This window comes from Fulmarus glacialis, unplaced genomic scaffold, assembly GCF_000690835.1.
Source record: "Fulmarus glacialis isolate BGI_N327 unplaced genomic scaffold, ASM69083v1 scaffold11244, whole genome shotgun sequence".
Classification (NCBI taxonomy): Eukaryota; Metazoa; Chordata; class Aves; order Procellariiformes; family Procellariidae; genus Fulmarus; species Fulmarus glacialis.
Window position 1 is genome coordinate 275 of NW_009208713.1, and position 14,848 is coordinate 15,122.

General features: G+C 48.5%; 1 protein-coding gene across 1 annotated transcript in view; it reads right to left on the reverse strand.

The window, feature by feature from the left end:
• Nucleotides 1-892: 892 nt before the first annotated feature.
• The window catches only part of FGFR3 (fibroblast growth factor receptor 3), a gene marked incomplete at its 5' end in the record, with an annotated part of 33,054 nt that continues 19,098 nt past the window's right edge, over nucleotides 893-14,848 (reverse strand). The window contains 11 exons of the mRNA XM_009576586.1: nucleotides 893-1,066; nucleotides 1,153-1,258; nucleotides 1,717-1,854; nucleotides 3,296-3,366; nucleotides 4,969-5,091; nucleotides 6,484-6,674; nucleotides 6,855-6,965; nucleotides 8,235-8,356; nucleotides 8,448-8,593; nucleotides 9,513-9,700; nucleotides 12,373-12,517. Coding sequence (XP_009574881.1) covers nucleotides 902-1,066; nucleotides 1,153-1,258; nucleotides 1,717-1,854; nucleotides 3,296-3,366; nucleotides 4,969-5,091; nucleotides 6,484-6,674; nucleotides 6,855-6,965; nucleotides 8,235-8,356; nucleotides 8,448-8,593; nucleotides 9,513-9,700; nucleotides 12,373-12,517 — 1,506 coding nt within the window. The remainder of the gene's footprint in view (nucleotides 1,067-1,152; nucleotides 1,259-1,716; nucleotides 1,855-3,295; nucleotides 3,367-4,968; nucleotides 5,092-6,483; nucleotides 6,675-6,854; nucleotides 6,966-8,234; nucleotides 8,357-8,447; nucleotides 8,594-9,512; nucleotides 9,701-12,372; nucleotides 12,518-14,848) is intronic.

Below are 14,848 nucleotides of genomic sequence, written 5' to 3' on the forward strand. Positions count from 1 at the left end.
GGGTGATGCTCTCCTCCCCGGGGACCCCCATGGCCGCTGCCGGGTCTCTGCCCGTTCCCGGGGTCCGCTCCCGCCTCGGCATGGCCCCATCGCTCCCAGCCCAGTGCAAGAGCCGGCAGCCGCCGAGCCTGGTCAAAGCGCCGTTTCAGATGACTGTCTCTTTTTATCATTTTTTTTTTTTCCTTTCTCCATGATGATTTGCATTTTACTTTTTTTTTTTTTCTTCTTCCAAAAAGGATTCCTTCTATGCAGCTGGGTAATACAACCATGAAGCTATAAAAACGACGACAACAAAAATATAGATATTTTTATAAATATATGAATCCCTGCAGGCAACGTGGCTTTTCAGCTCCACCAAAAAGGTTCATGTACAGATTGCATAAGCAAAGAATTTCTACATTCTTTACACCTTTTTTTTGTTTGTGTTTTTTTTTAAAAAAAGGAAGATTTTTTTTTCCTCTTCTTCGTATTGCAGGCACAGAACGGCTACTCTGGCACTCGAAATGCAAGCGCGGAGGCTGGGAGGTCAGGGCCCCCCAGGTTCAACATTCTGCTTAGTAAAAAAAAAACCAAAAAAAAGAAAAATAAACCAAAAAAAAATCATATATGATAGATCATCTTGGCAATAGATTAGCTCCTTCAGGCCAAACAGTGCTTCTTGACTTTTTATACAGCAAACAGGAAAAAAAAAGAAAAAACACCCAAAAAACAAAAAAAAAAGTTTGTTTTTTTTTTTTTACCCTGAACAGCTTGACAACACCACAAATCGCCGGGCACCACCACGCAGTTCCACTGGAAGATCCTTCACTACGGTTTCATTCTCGGCGCCCCACCCTCGCGCCTCCGTGGGCACGCTGCCCACCTGTCCATCTGTCCGTCCGTCCGTCCGCCTGGGGTGCCCTCACGTCCGGATGACACCGTTGCAGGGGGGGTGCTTGGGCAGACAGGGCTCGTCGGGCAGCAGGTCATGTGCAAAGACCGAGTCGTCCCCCGAGGAGCAGGTGCTGTGGGTGTCCTGGCCGGCCGGCGAGTACTGCTCGAAGGGCACCGAGAGGTCCAGGTACTCCTGCCAGGGTGACAGACCCATCAATGCTGTGTGCCCCCCGCTGGGGACCGAGGGACCCCTCCCCGCACCCACTCTACCACACTCACATCGGTGGACGTCACGGTGAGGACCCTGTCCAGGTCTTCCACCAGCTGCTTGAAGGTGGGCCGCTGCGATGGGACGGCGTGCCAGCACTCCCGCATGATCATGTACCTGCATGAGACGGGAGAGGGGACTGTCACCCATGGTGGGTCTAAGCGGCGCCCACCCACCTGCCCACCATCCCCAAATAGCCTGAGAGAACAGCTATGGCCAACGCAACTTCAGCCATGGTGGCCTTGGCGCGTGGCCAGCTTGGGGGAGGAGGAAGAGGGTTTTGTGGAGCCATACTCCTCACTATTGACCTCCTCATGCGTGTCCGTGCTCTCGAAGCAGGAAGAGGCATGGTCCTAAAGATGACACACCAGAGCTGCACCCCCAACCGCAACCCGCCAAACAAGTCATGGGCTGAGCTGAAATGTGTTGGGGTGGGAATGGGCAGAGACCCGCTGCCAGATCCACAATCTCACGGTGGGGATGTCCCACCGGCCTGAGCCATGGCCTGGGGTGGCATTTGGCCGCAGAGGGAAGGGGGAGCGGGGCGAGGAGGTCACCCCCCACCCCACACTCACAAATCATGGGTGCAGTTTGCAGGTTTGTCCATCCGATGGCCTTCCTTCAAGAGTTTGAAGAGTTCCTCAACGGGAATTCCCGGGTATGGAGACCCTCCCAAAGTGAAGATCTCCCATAGTAGCACTCCAAAAGACCAGCTGGAAACCAAAGAAAGATCTTTAAAATTCAATGAGGTTTTTTTCCAAGGCGCCCCCATATCCCCTCCCCCCCGCTCGGCTTTATTTCTGTGCAGCCATGCATAGCTAACAAAGTCATCAATAGCATGACTAATTGCCTAGGCCATTTTTACTAGTTACTTGGAGATCTCTGCTGATCCAACTCAATAGCAAAGAAATCCCAGGCACCAAGTCTGAAATTGAAATGAGCATTTAATCAGATAGGTGACAGCCCATCTATTACCCCCAGCTCTTTGTTAGGTCTTCCACCAGCTCCACTGAATGGAACAAATCAAATTATTCATGCACAGCTTCACTGAATTGCAGGCTTGGAACCACAGGCCACTAATTGTGCAAGCTGATACCAAAACTTGCTTGTTACAACACTCATTTCGCTGGCCAAGCTGGGAGAAAAATACCCCAACAAAAATCAGCGGAGCACTAATGTTACACACTCCACTCCCGCAGCTGTGCTCTGGTTAAAAGTCCTCTTTTTCAAAAATATCTTTTGCCTTCTTCATTTTCTTTTTAAAAACAGGGATTATCTGTCTCTGTTTCGCTTTCACGGACGCTCGCTCTCCCGTTCTCTAGCTTTGATTTATCTGTCATGCCCGCTGCAGCATTACCTAAGCATGGAAACTATGATTTTAGATCAATAAAAGCCAAAGTATGTGAAAAATACAGAAATAGAAAGATTCATTTGTCCAATTGCAAGCAGCGAACCTTGAAGAACAGGCAGGCTGGCTGCTGAATTACTGTAAAAATGCCATTACCGACCAAATATTGAAATAAAAAAGCCAGTGTGCATGCTGAGCTACTTCAGTTCTTGCAAAGTTCAGATGTGATACAGATTTACACATAAGGTGGGCTCTGCTGGTTGCTTACTGTGCAGAGGCACCAAAACAGACAAGACAGTGTTAAGAAAAATAAAGGCAAATAAATGATGCGGCAAAATTAATCGGAGAATATATTTGTTGCATATTCTCTGATCAACTCTACCAACGGCGGACAGAATATTTCAAGCTCATCCCACGTACTCAGACGAAGCGTAACTGTGTGGGACAAAGCGTGGAGGAAGCTGAGGGTAGTAATTTTTTGGCATGGAGTTTTTTTTGCACAAATTTTTTTGACTGCAGGATGAATCTCCTCATCTATAAACTGGACAAGAAATACCTGCCTGCCTTCCAATAATTTTTCAGCAGCTCACTAGACATCCTCGGATGAAAGCAACTAGATAACGGTAAAATAAAACCACTTGGGCAAAGCTGCAGCTTGGAATCGATTCATTTGCTTTTGCATCCCCCCAGGCAGCCCAGCAGTGAACGAGCCCTGCTCGTGCTTAGCAGTACGTTTGTCTTTAAGATACTATAGGTGTTGATTTCCCTGTCATTTTATTCTTTTTGAAAAGTGCGAGTATGCTTACACATCGCTCTGGTGAGTATAGACCCGGTCAAACAAGGCTTCTGGAGCCATCCATTTCACAGGCAGCCGACCCTGTAATTAGGAAGACAATGGGAACATCCCATCAGCATATTCCCCCAGCCACAACGGCACCATCTGAATCTTCTTTTCTAATCCAGTTTGAAACATTTTCATTAAGAACCACATCTGCCTTCCCGGTCACTGGGCAAAGCAGTAGTGGCCACATATAAACAGATTAGAGCATTTGATCCCTGGATCTTTGCTGACAATCTTTGCAGTAAATGCTCTCTATAGAGGACTGTATTTCACTGCCAAGGCAGGTTTAACATATCAGAGCATCTAAATCTTTGCATGGGAACAGCATCCATTGCTCATAAATGCAGCGAGCTCTGCAGCAGAGCATGGGACACCACTTTCCATCTCTTCAGCTGGAAGAAGCAGTTTGACTCCAAGTCCAAACCCTGCTTAGGTTGAACCTGAAGGGAAACTTCCAAGACTGAAGGCAAGGGCTGGATCCTCTAAGAATCAAATCCTGATCCCGCTGGAGGCTAAAGGAGGAGGTTTGATCCCAGGTTTCCAGGGGAACATCCTACATCAGGGTCATAAATATGGGCTGTCACATGTGAGAAATAAAGACTAGATTAATCATAATTCTTTTGGGCTTTGCTTGGCCTCTGGAGGGAGTCAGAAAGGACTGTTTCATGCCTGAGGCATAATTTGGCTATGGGAGGGCTTTGTCCTCTTCTAACCCACCGTCTCACTGCGGGAGACAACTAGAGATGGGACATAGGCAGGATGCACAAATGGGATTATGCTCTCAGCTGTCCAACACAGCTCAAACAGGGAAAATCCATCTGACCTACGATTAAAATTCCCAAGAATTTTTATTAATTTATGATTAAGAAATCCCGCCAATTAAGAAAGATTTCTGATATGATATTGGAAAGGCTCAGTATGGGCATAGTGGGCTTCGCAGGACTGCCTGGACATTTAGACCCCTCGCAGTTGCAAGGCCCTCAGGTTCCGCAATACCCTCAACCCCTTCCGCTGCCATCTCTGTACTCTGTGTAGTTGCGGCTTTTGCTCGGAGCGCAACATCTGCTCTAGGGCTCTGAACCAAGACATAGGTCTTCTCTCCAGCCCTTCATTCGTAAATTCATCTCTACAGAAAATATAAACGACTCCGGGACTCAGCCCTTGTCTGGGACCATCTTCTCACCCTTGGCAGTGGAGCCAAGGAGCTCAGTTGTAAAAAGGAGAGAGAAATGCCTGAAAGCCAGGTAGCTCCAGGTATACAAAAAGTGACATTCCTCTGTCAAGCGCTGTGGTGGGACAGAAGTTGGCTCCTTGGGACCTTTATGAACAGCAGTGGAGCAGACTGGAAAGGGCTCCGTTCCACTTTTGTAAAAACCTTGGTTTCTCTTAGCCTAGAGCCTCCTGGCCAGAACCATGACCTCTCAACCGGCTGCTAGCACCAGCAGTATCTGTCAGGATGGCGGGTGGACTCCTGGGGCCATCCTACCTACAGCCCCTCACGGGGTGAGGCCACCGGCAGATTTCTTCCTCCTAAGCCTCTCTGGAAAGGGAGATGTGGGACAAGGGCCACTTGCGGCAGGGATGGCCGAATTCCCTGCCAGAAGGAGAACTGCACGTGCTTGGCAGCTCTGTACTTACATTGGTGGTCTTCTTGTAATAGTCGATGTTGTGAACGTCTCTAGCAAGGCCAAAATCAGCTATTTTCATCACATTGTCTTCAGTGACTAACACGTTCCTGGCTGCCAAGTCACGATGAATGCACTGTGAAAGGTGAGCAAGTCAATAAATAAGGGCTTGTTAGCTGCCTGCGCCTGGAACCAACAGCACCGTGTGGTTTATAAGCTGCCGTTTCATTGACTCCCAAGCTCATAAAGCTGTGGGCACTGCTTAACTCCTCGCTTTCTGTGTCACTGCCCCATCATGCATGCTCGGTGGGAGCCACCTCTTAGCAACACCTAATCGGCAGCCTCAGCGCTGACACAGCCACGCGTCTTTTCTCTCCAAAGGGGATGCACAGATGGGAAAGCCAACCCTCCTCTTCTGTGGGCGCCTACTGGGACGTGAAGCTGTCTTTCTGCCCTGCTTCCTCCAGGAAGAGGAGGGCCGGCTGACGTTTGAAAGAAAAAAAATCCTCAAATTAAAATATCCCCAATGCATCCAAAATAGATAGAATCATACAATGGTTTGGGTTGGAAAGGTCCTTTAAAGGTCATCTAGTCCAACCCCCAACACCATAGCTGTTAGCTGAGAGAGAAGCTAAATTAGCCCGCACTGTGCAGAAAGGGAGTTTAAAGCCACCATGAACCATCCACCCTGAACTGCAGTCACAGGACGAACACATCTGACATCCGAGGCTGAACTTGCACTTGCCGTAGTGCTCCTTGCCCGCAAAAAGAAGTCACTCTGGCTGGTGCCCAGCTTCCTGAACCCAAAGCCCAGTTCTCCACTTGCTGATGTCAGGGTAAATCAGGAGTAATCCCATGATGTAAGCAAATGCAGCAGCCAGCTCAACGCCAGCAAAGTGCTCCCCAGGGAGCATCCTGGGCATAGCCATGCATCGAGCCAAATCCACCGCCAGCTCCACTCCTCACCGAGCTGGTGACAGCCGCAAACACGTGAGCTACGCCCAGGATCTCAGCTTCCTTGTAGGTGCTCTGCATCTTCAGCGATCTCAGGAGGGAGATGAGGGGGACAGGGGTGCACGCAGCTCCTGACTGTTGTCTAAAGTAACGTCTCCCATGGTGGAAGCTCACAACTTGGTGTGATGCTCACCCTGAGCATTGCTGCCCGAGCCTCAGGATCGCACATCTGAAAGCCAGCTACCTCTCCGAGTGGTAGAGGCTGAATTGCTGAGGAATTGCACCAAGGTCTCGTGCAGTTGTGCTTTTGTATGCGTTTTGGGGATGCTAACAGGCCTGCAGGTGACAGCGAGGGCTGTGCAGCTGCGTGGCTTGTGGATGCAGCCAGAATATGGGAAGCTTCTGCTGAAGCCTTCTGCAAAAAACCCAAGATGCTTCATACTGAAAAATCTGGTCTCTAGAGGGAGAAGCCTGCAATGCTTTGCCTGAGTTGTTCTACACACCCACAGAGCGCTGCATGCCTTTGAACACGGGTCTGACCGACACTTCTACCAAATGAGGTTTCTCAACTCACTTTCTGAGATGCCAAGTACTCCATGCCACGGGCCACCTGGTAGGCGCAGGAAACCAGGTCTTTAAATGTCAACTGCTCCTCTGGCAGCTTGCAGGTGTCAAAGGAATAGTCCATGCCAGGTGGGCGACGTGCCCTGAGGTATTCCCGCAAGTTCCCCTTTGACGCGTATTCCACCAACACGTAGAGCGGTCCTGCAAGCAAGAGCACCATCAGCATCCAGCGGAGGAACAGCATGTGCTGCCTGGGGGCTAGGCTGACCACCAAAATCTCATCTGGGACATTTTGGGCAGCCAGTGAGTAATTACACAGAAGGGACAGTCAAACCTGAGCCTCCCACGGCCCTGCGAGCACCGGGCTGCTTTGCTACGTACCATCCTGCGTGCAGGCACCAAGGAGGTTAATAATGTTTTTGTGCTTCCCAATCATTTTCATCATTTCCATCTCAGAGACCAGGTCGGAAAGGTCCTTGTCTGTGGCATCGTCTGGAGAAAACAAGAGAGGAAAGCAAAAAACATGTCAGGAAGAAAATAAGTGTTTTCTGAAGTAGTTAATACAACTGCTGTGTAGCCATGTGGGACTTTGATAGGGAAACAGTACTCAAAATACGGCAGTGTTTGTTTTTATTCTACTTTGGGAAGAAGAATCAAAATAAAAACAAAAAATACTGTCTCAAAAAAAAGAGTATTTGTTCAAGAAGAAAAAACAAATAGATGAAGAGAAATGTTCATATGGAAATCAATAAAACCTTTCCTCTTCTGCTTCATCCTGATAAGCATTAAAGAAAAAAAGTCAGTTTTGGTACCTGGCACCATTTTCCATTTTTGGTTGTTTCCCTCCCTCATCTCCAGGGGCAAAGAGTTAAGGATGGGGGAAAGTCAGAGCTGGGAGAGGGATTAGAGGAAGGAACGTATTTTTTGCATGGAAAGCTGTAATTTTTCTATAAAAGTAGAAAAACTCCCCCCCATTTTCTACAAAAGTAGAAAAATGGGGGGAAACCTCCCCAAATGAATGCTTTGGTTTGGAAAGATGGAAATATTCCTGCTTCCAAAAACAACTTGAGAATGGACTGAAGGAAATGTAAATTAAAAGAATCCTCTTCTGATAAGAAATATTATTTTTTTAAAGATGTCACCCCATGTAACCTCAAACCCGCGCTGCTCACTGTTGGAGCACCGCCCTGCTTGCTCCAGCTGAACTCCTCAGGGTGATTCTGTCTGTGTGTTGTCGGTGGTTAGTGTGCGCGGGGGAAGGATGGGAAACAGAGACTCATCCAAAGGGCCCCAGCGACTCCCCCATTTTTGACCTCCCTTTAAGCTCTCAGGAGTTTGGGATCGAGTTTCTTCAATGAAGAAACTCCTCAAGGAGTTTGTCAACCAAATTTCTGCAAATTCCACCTAAGCCTGATGCGTAAGCTTTTGCTAGAACAGGCAGCGCTGGTTACGGGAGGAGTAAGGAGTGGGCTGATTCACGGAGCTGGCTGGAAGTGAAGGGGGTTTCCCTTCTTCTCAAGGATGATATTACCCCTTGGCAGAGAAATGGGTTAATTCCCATTCCCTCTTCCTGATGGGATTTGCACTTTTAGGTGCTCTCCAAGGAGACAGCCCTCACCCCCAGGCTATGCGGGTGAAGGGGAAGAAAGGCTGTTCTTGCTTTCTTCTATTGTATCTGTTTGTATAAAAGACTTAAAAGAGAGGGAACGAGAGGAAATCCCAGCGCAATATGCTGTTCTGCCCTCCGTGGACTCCCCATACCTTTTAACATCTTGACAGCCACTGTGATGGCCTTGTTTGGCTTGTCCTTATCAATCCCAATCGCTTCTGCCATCACCACTTGGCCAAAACACCCCTCGCCGAGTGGCTTCCCCAGGGTCAGGCTGGAGGGAGGAACAAGCAGGCACGTTAGTGGGTACCGGGGTGGTGACAGTCCCAGGAGGAAAGGGGACCCTGACCCGTGGGTTGACTGACCGAGAGCGTGCCAATTCCCACTTGGGATCAGGAGGCAGTTCCAGCTCAGAGACGTTGGCCAGCATCGGCCCGTCGCTGGAGGAGAGACGCGTGATCCGGACCAGGGGCGTGTTGGAATTCATGGAAGAGTTGGACTCCAACGACACCTGCTTGGGTAGAGCAAATGAAGTGTTATTGCCAACTGTATTCCTAGGAAAGGCAGTGCCTGAGATGGATCGCTGAGGGGGTTTGAGCCATCTTTGCCCGCTGACACCTTTCTGGTAATTTCTAAACGGGAAATCCCCCCACCCTCCACCTCTCCCCCCATCCTTGCAGAAATGCACCAGTGGTCAGGTTTTTAGCTGGTGGAAAGGAGGGACAGGGCAGCCAGTGCCCTCCAGCAGGCAGGAGGTATAATCTGTTCAGTTGCTCTGTGTGCATTTCCATAGCACTTACAGGCTATGGAGTGACTTCTCCTGTTCTGACCCTGTAAATGCCCACCTCGAGCTTGCAGCCAAAGCCGTGCAATCCGTATCCTTCACTATGTGGTTTTACATGGTGCCTTTTCCTCCTGCCCCTCTGCAATTACACGTGACAGAGCACCTCTAACTGCATGGAGAAAGAGGACCCTCTCCCACCTCCATGAGAATTGGTTTAAGTCACCAGTGACCTCTGTGAAAGCAGGACTGAGCACAATTAAACGTGCTCTTGCTCCCCAAATCCCTGCTCCACCAGAGAGCCTGGGCTGAACTGTTCCCCTGCGAGATGTGCTTTCTGGGGCATGCACAGTGCACTGCCAGCCCCTCTTGGACAAGGGCGACAGAAACGCGGGGAGCTGCTTGGGAGCTGCTCATGAACCAGAGTCAGCTGCCACCAGCTACCGCTCCACTGGAACAGAAACAAATGAATAAAAGGGGTTAAAGTCCTAGACTGCGGCCAACTTCTGTTGTTCTGCATGTCCTTCTGCAGCAATGTTTTTCTGGTAGAGCTTCTCACCTAGAGAGAAAATTTCAAGGAGGCGGGGAAAAAAAAAAAAGAGGGATGACCATAGGGGGGAATAGGAATCTTGTATCTACTTTCTGTTACCTGTCTCTTGAGCGGAAATTTGGAGACTTTCTGTACAGTGGGGGTGTTCATGGCTTTTTTGTTTGGCATTTTCATCCTGCAGATAATCACAATGACCAGCACGAGGATGAAGAGAACAAAGCCAGTGCCGTAACTGAGAATGCCAGCGTACACTGAGCCCGAATCATCCATTTCCATGAGCTCCTCTGCTGAGGGGTGACAAAAGACGGCAGTCAGGACGGGGCGGGCAGCTGCCCGCATGCAACTACACACACGCAGCACAAGGAATTTGGGGAGGATTTGCTCATCTACGCCAATTTTCTGAGTGACTTCAGTGAGGGGACCCTCCTAGGCCAGTGGTTTTCCACCTGCGGCTGTAGCTACAACATTAGTTCAGTTTGCCTTTTTCAGGGTAATTTTACTGCCCTTTGACGTAACTCCGGGGTTTCTAAGAGCCTTCAGCCCACAGGTTGAAAACCACTGCTCTAGGCTGAAGGCATCTTCATGTGTCTGTGCTGTCCCTCTGACCCAGATCTTGCTTTCCCCGCACACCCACACCACGTAGCTGGATGCCTCGGGTGCGCAAAGGCTGCAGGACGGGGGTTTGCTGCACTTTGCTGATTCGGCTTCTCCAGCAAAGATTTCCACCAGACCAGTGCCTGCCCTGAGGGACCAAGGGGCTCGAAGGGCACCCAGGGGTAAGGCATCACACAGGGAAAAAGCCTTATCAGAGCAATCTGCATAATTATTTCATGAAAACTTAGTTCTGCTGGGAAGAGGCTGGAAGGTCTGGCCCAGAGAGGCGGCTGAGCCGGGAGGGTGATGGCATGAGCCCATCTGCAGTGGCTACCTGCTAGCAAGACTTTTTTGGGATCAGCAAAGCTCAGCTGTTTTTCTCCCCTTGTTCCTTTCAGGACAGGCACATAGACCAGAGGAAGGAGCCACGGAGGGACTGGTTTTCTGTCCCCCACAGGCATGCTGGCGTCAGAGGAACAGTCATCACTGGGAAACTTTACAATGAAGTCACGCCGGTGGGGATAGCTCGCTAACGGCTTGTATACATCACTGCTGCCCCAAAGCAGCTGCCCCAAAGCAGCGTCTTCGGCAAGCAGCGGGAGCTTTGCCCCTGGCAGCAGCAGGCTCCGAATCAGGTCTTTGGTGGCCGTGTCCAGTGGGACACGGAGAAAGGGCTGTGGGTGACACTGGGGGCTGCACCAGCCTGTGTGTCAGCTGTGCAGGGCCTGATCCTGCCAAGCGGCCATCTCCTCCTGCGGGGAAGGGTTACCAGATCTCCCGGGATCAGGCACTACGGTTGGTGCCGCAGCTCTGCTGCCTCGGCTCACACCGTCTCGCCCTCTGCTCCATGTCTCTCCTCCCTTAGCGTGGACAGGGGTTTACAAGCAGAGGTTCCCCAGACAGGCTGTATCCTGCACCTTCGCTGTGGGTAGCGCTTCGGGGCCTGCTGCTGCACGGAGGGCTGCCCTTCACTGCGTCTGACTTCAGTACAAAGTTCCACTTCAGGTTTTTTGGTGGGTTTTCTCCTGCTTATTCTTTGCTTAAATAAGAGGTGTGAGTTCATACATTGTAAAAACAGCGCAACAGTTGGATGAGACAGCATGAGGAGATTCTCAAAATAACAGAGACATTAGTCTTCTAACCAAAGGAAACGATTTCTCATCCAGCGGATGGCAGAAGCAGAAACAGGATCAGATCAGCTATTTCAGAGCTGGCAAATAAACAGAGAAAAGACTAGCAGATCCCACCGGCAGCAGGGTTGGGCATGGAGGAAACCCTCTTAAGCCCCCGTAAAAGTGATTACATCCAAATCACCCGCACAGATAAAGTCAGGATTAGAAATGCCAAAATTTCCAGTACCTAAACACATCCCGAGATGGATGTGTTACAAGATGGACCCAAACGTCGTCTGTGACTGGGTGAGCCTAAGTGGGGCATATAGGATTTTGGGTGCCCTTTCAGTAAGGGTCTGCTGAACATACCCCAGGTCTGTTCTTGCACCATCTGCAAGGCACAGCACCTATGAGATTCAATATGAATACTGCTGGTGCTTTCCTGGACCATGCTCATGCCTCCCCCATAGCAGGAGGCAGATTCTGCAGGTGAAGGGACAGCACAGCCTCATCCCCCTCTTTGGGAGAGCAGACCCCTCTGTTGCATATTCTGCGCTGGCTTCATTGTCAGTAAGAGCTTTGCATATGAAAGGACCTCAAAATTGAGGTCACTCTGGCCTCGGGTTTCAAGCCCGCTGCAGCTTTCATCAATCCCAGCTGGAACAGGCAGCGCGCAATGCCCCTGGGAGCCAGGAGTCCTGGGCTCTCTCTACAGATGACTCTCCTCGACCTTCTGTTTGAGATCGCTATCTTGGCCTGTTCATCCGTGAAGCGGAAATAATGCTACAGGCAGGGAAGGGTGTACTCACACCAACCACTTATGCATCTGATATTAGAGGTTAGACAGAGAGGTTCCTTCATAAGATGATCTACAGCCCATGTTCAATTTAGGCGCGCTGGATCATCTGATGGGGAGGCTTCCTTCGCCCACTGGCAGTGTAAGAAGACAAAGCTTCTAATTTTGGCACTTAACTGCTGTGAACACCTCCTTGTAATCTAGATCAAAAAAAGGTACTGGGCATTTTGTATCATTACTGCAAAAATAATTTAAATCTTGAGATGCAATGCAGAAAGTGTCAGCTGTGAATATGCAACAAAGGTCTTCTGCTGTGCGGATTTATCACCCGCACAGCAAATCCCAGAGGAGAGCTCTCCCTGGATAACGCGCCCTCTTCCAAGCAAGGGGTGGTCTGCAGGAACTTGGCATTTCTAAAGCAAAACGTCAAGGCACCCTGGAGAGGGAAAGGAAATACCTGGTAGCACCGTCAGCCAAGCAGAGTGATGTGAGAACCCAATAGAATTCCCTGCGAGACAAGTATATTCCCCAGCATCCTCAAAAGTAACATTTCGCAAGTACAGAATCTCTAGCTCCTTATCCGTTGTGTTAACACCTGCCGTCTACAGGGAAAAAAAACACACACATATAGAAAGAGGGAAAACAGAGAATAAGCCACATTCCCAGCAAGTGTGAGGACACCACAGGCAAATTTCAAAAGCAGATTAAAGTGGGTTGGTTTTTTTTTTTCCAATGGCCCATCTGCCACATTTATTTATTCATTCCCCTCTGCAACCTGTAGTCAAAAGCAAAAAAAAGTTCCCTTCACCAGGTTCTTACTCTGTCCCACTAAAGAAGCATGCAAGCAAAAGCATCCAAATGAAAAATTGCCCCCACAATATGACTGACTTTGGGTTAGTCGGGTGAGTACAGGGGGTGGGAAAGAAAGATGGTAAAAGAGGAGAGGAAAGACAGAAAGAAAGGAGAAAGAAGGGGAGACGTAATGGGGAAAGACTCAAGTGCTGATCAGAGGAACATACAAACATTTTGATTCATTAGTTCATCGAAAAATACAGAATTTTACAATTTTTTAGAATTTTTTCAGAATGGGCATCTCAAAGCCATATATTTGTTACACGGCCCTCGATGCCGTAGTATAACTCTGGTCGGTTACAAGAAGGTACCTGTAAGGAACTTTCCTGCAGTGACACTGAGCAACAGAGCAGCCAAACCCTCCAGGCTGGAGACAAACCCCAGAGCCCACGAGATTGCTGCTGCTTTCTATTTAACATGTTTGCTTGCATGAGCCAATGCTGGTATTTATTTCTCCATTAACTGCTCCAAGACAGAAATCTGTCTACTGATTATATCAGTTTTACGGGTGAAAATCTTAAACAGCTTGGTTTTCCAGAGCTTTGAACGTCACAGGTCATTAACATGCAATTCTGTTATCAGCACTCAATTGTAAGGAAGGGAAAGGAATAAAAGCGTGAAGAGTTGATAGCAAAATTTGACAGTCATTTTATTGTGGGAATTTTTCCATGGCAATTGCTGTATAGGCGTTACATTCTTGTAAAAAATAAAATTAGCAAGAAAATAAGATAAAGCCATTCAGCGTCAGTTGACAGGGTATAATACAAAATGAATAGTAATTTTAATCACTAGCTTCTTAAAAATGTTATAGCTCATTCTTGCAGTTGCCAGGGCCTTGGGACAGAGTCTGTGGTTTACCTGGTTTTGGTTTGCGAATGTGGAGCCAAAATGGTTTTTCGGCTATGCCTACGAAATTGTTGGCTCTACACAGATATTCTCCTTCATCTTGTTCTGTCACATTGAACAGATTTAGGTTAGCATCGGCTTCAGCGTTTTTACTGATCCAAGACTGCAGGAATAGACAGAAACCTGAACTTCAGTAAACCAAACAATACCTCCATCGCACCTACATTAGCTACGATTGACTTCACAGTTACTTTCTTTTCGGCTGTGGCAACATCCCCAGCTCACCCTGCGGTGAGAGACCTAACCCAGGACCTGGGTGAAGAAGAGAAGTTGCATTTGGCCCCCAAACCACGTGCAAGTGAACTCCCTTCCCTTCATTAGTGGCACACACACGATTTCTTTTTTAAAACAGACCAATTTCCCACTTCTCCATCTGACAGCAGTCAAAGGCCCTACAGTTTCTTAATAACTCTGCAGACAGGAGCACCAGAGAAAGGGCTTAAGCAGAGATTTGTGTTTGCAACCCGGCTCAGCAAATACTGTTTCAATTATCAGATTCCAAAATAGAATTTGGAAACAAAATATAAGCAGTGGCGGTCTGAAACTCGCTGCTGACTTTGCCTTTCAGAAATTAGCTGTAATTTTTTCCACTGCTTATAGGAGCCTCTTCTTTACTAAATAAAGTGGTGCATACAAATCAAACAAACTTCAGACTCTTAAGCAAGGGTTTTATTTCTCTTCTTCCACGCTGCCACAACAGCACATCAGTTTGTTCTCTAAACAGTTGTTTTTATTTTGGTTGAAAATGCGCAACTGTTTTGGGTGGCCTCAGAAGCAGCCTAGGGAAAGCCTAGAAAAAATATCAGCTTCAGTTCTGGAAATGAAAATAAAACAATTGGTCTTCTCATTTTTTGGTCTTATGCTCTCCAGCCCAGTCTCGGTGCCTTCGATTTCAGGGCCTGATCCTGCCAATATGCCTTGCAGCCCATTAAAATCAACACGACTGCCAGATCTGACATGTTATTAAGAACTGAACCCAGAGGTGGCATCAGAGAGGAGCCCCAGTGTCCACGTCTGATGACAAACACCACCGGTTTTGACCTGATCTCATCTCTAAGGCTTACATGCTGGCAAGTTTGTCTGTCCTGACTAGTGGGGAAACGTGCCTGCCTGCTGTTACTGCCTTGTTTATAATTAAACCAGGCATGTTTCAATGCAGAACATACAATTTAGCC